At 41.0% G+C, this 2,247-nt stretch overlaps 1 protein-coding gene across 1 annotated transcript; it reads right to left on the bottom strand.

Annotated features, from left to right (window-relative positions):
• Nucleotides 1–883: 883 nt before the first annotated feature.
• Nucleotides 884–1,303, bottom strand: LOC129808683 (histone H2A.v-like). The gene has a single exon (XM_055858454.1). The coding sequence runs from the start codon at nt 1,199–1,201 to the stop codon at nt 884–886; it is 318 nt and encodes a 105-aa protein (XP_055714429.1). The 5' UTR covers nt 1,202–1,303.
• Nucleotides 1,304–2,247: the final 944 nt, after the last annotated feature.

The raw sequence follows: 2,247 nt of genomic DNA, 5'->3' as shown, positions 1-2,247 counted from the left end.
AGCTGGCACACCCTTTTCCATTCTCACAACGTGTCCAGCCCATTGTATTTGTGTGGCCTTGACGTGTGCAACTAGACTCGCATCCTTGTATAGCCGTTTGAGCTCATCGTTCCTACGGATTCGCCAATTTCCAGCCGTTTCCTCTACTGGACCAAAAATCCTCCTAAGAATTTTTCTTTCAAAAGAGGCAAGTTTATTTTCATCAGCTTTTGTGATTGTCCAGGATTCACACGAGTAAGTTACCACTGGCCGCACAAGTGTCTTGTAGAGCTTTAATTTGGATATGCGATGCTGCTTCCTCGAGTTCTTGATATCTCTGCTGTATATCAGTCACTCTTCGGCCAATCAGAACCAGATCGTCGGCATATGCCAAAATTTGGGAGGATCTATTAAATATGGAGCCATTGGGGCTGATGGTTACTTGTCTGATAATTGCCTCCAGTGCAAAATTAAACAGTAAAGGCGATATCTGGTCCCCTTGTCTCAGTCCAGAGCTAATGGAAAAGCTGTCCGATTGCTTGTTATTTATACGGACACAGCTTTCATTACCCAGTACTGAAAGTCTTGCCATTCTGACAAGCTTATTAGGAACGCCGAAAGATACCATGGCGTCCCATAGCCGATCGCGTTTTATGCTATCATATGCCTGTTGGAAGTCAACAAACAAGTGATGTGTAGTGATGGATTGCTCTGTGCATTTTTCCAGAATCTGGCGCAATGCAAAAATCTGGTCAGTTGAAGATCTTCCCGGTCGAAATCCTGCCTGATATGAACCAATTATCTTTTCTGCCCATGGGAGCAGTCTACTATACGTAACGTTGGAGAGTACCTTATATCCAGTACACAACAGAGAGATACCGCGATAATTCTCGCAGTTTAATCTTTAATCAGTGGCCTTAATAAGGCTGTCTAATTCCTCATCTCCACGGATGGCCAGCTGCAAGTGACGGGGAGTTATACGCTTCACTTTAAGATCTTTTGATGCATTACCAGCCAACTCCAGTACTTCAGCGGTGAGATATTCAAGGATGGCAGCTGAGTGGACGGCCGCTGTGGCCCCCACGCGTCCATGGCTTGTGGTGCGATTCTTGAGATGCCGATGAATTCTGCCCACAGGGAACTGCAATCCAGCCCTAGCTGAACGCGAAACGGCCTTTGCTTTGGCTTTTCCAGAATCCTTGCCTGCTTTTCCGCCAGCCATATCCACAGATTTGTCTCAATTTATCAATATTTTCACAGTATTTTTTGGGCAGAAAAAAGCGAATGTCGCTACAATTCAACACAACAGCGTAGGGAAAGCGATAAAACCATTCTTGGATTAATTGAAAAATTCTTGGATATAGAATACGGTAATTTGAAAATTTTGTTGGAGACTTTATAACAAGGTCTAAAATATTTGGAGAGTACTAATATTTTAGAACTTTATATTTTTTCTGTGAGAATACCAAATTTCTTGGATCTTGCTCAGTTACAAAATTATAAAGATGGCAGAATAGCAGCCTATATCAAAGAATTGTTGTATTTTGTGACACTTTCCATTTAAAACCCTAATTTAAGTGTCTTAGTCGAGTAGAAGCAGTCAAATTGGCATCTGAGTGGTTTCAAAGCGTTATTATGGGAAAAATCAATTTTTTCACACTTAAACGACAAAATCGGACAGATAGCATTATCTGATCGAAAAGTGATGTAAGGACAAAATATAGAGACAAATGTTCTCTACAATTATGTCGAAGTAATTATCAGACTCGGTTCAGCGACAGTCGAGATAATTGAAGTTATGTGATATTGAAATTGGCTTTTCGACTGTGGCGCTCCCGGTGTTGGTCCCACGAAGTTCAAGTGTTCTAGAAAGTTGTAGCAATTAGTGAGATCTTTCGTTTAAGCCCTCACTCATCAAAATCGGTCAAATAGAACCGGAGATATGATTTTTTGAATTTCGTGAAATTTGACCCCTCATATCTCCGGTTCTATTGTAACCACAGCGCACTTACGCACCATTTTGGAAACAACCTAGACTGGACTACAACATACTAAAATTTCATTAACTTGCACAATGCCGTTTTTGAGAAAAATTAGTTTGAATTTTGATGAATTTTGACGCTATCACAGCGCCACCTGTGGTGACTTTTTGAACTTCTATCTGAAAGTGCTTATCGAGACGAAACCAAAAAGGTAAAATTTAGGTCGATATGTTAATTAGAACCGGAGATAGAGGCCAGTCAATGTTCGAACTTTGACCCCTTATAG

The sequence above is a fragment of the Phlebotomus papatasi genome, chromosome 5, assembly GCF_024763615.1.
Source record: "Phlebotomus papatasi isolate M1 chromosome 5, Ppap_2.1, whole genome shotgun sequence".
NCBI lineage: Eukaryota > Metazoa > Arthropoda > Insecta > Diptera > Psychodidae > Phlebotomus > Phlebotomus papatasi.
This window is presented reverse-complemented; position numbering and strand designations above follow the sequence as displayed.

Excerpts from the sequence above, each read along its gene's own strand:
- LOC129808683 (XM_055858454.1), bottom strand. The coding sequence starts at position 1,201 with ATGGCTGGCGGAAAAGCAGGCAAGGATTCTGGAAAAGCCAAAGCAAAG.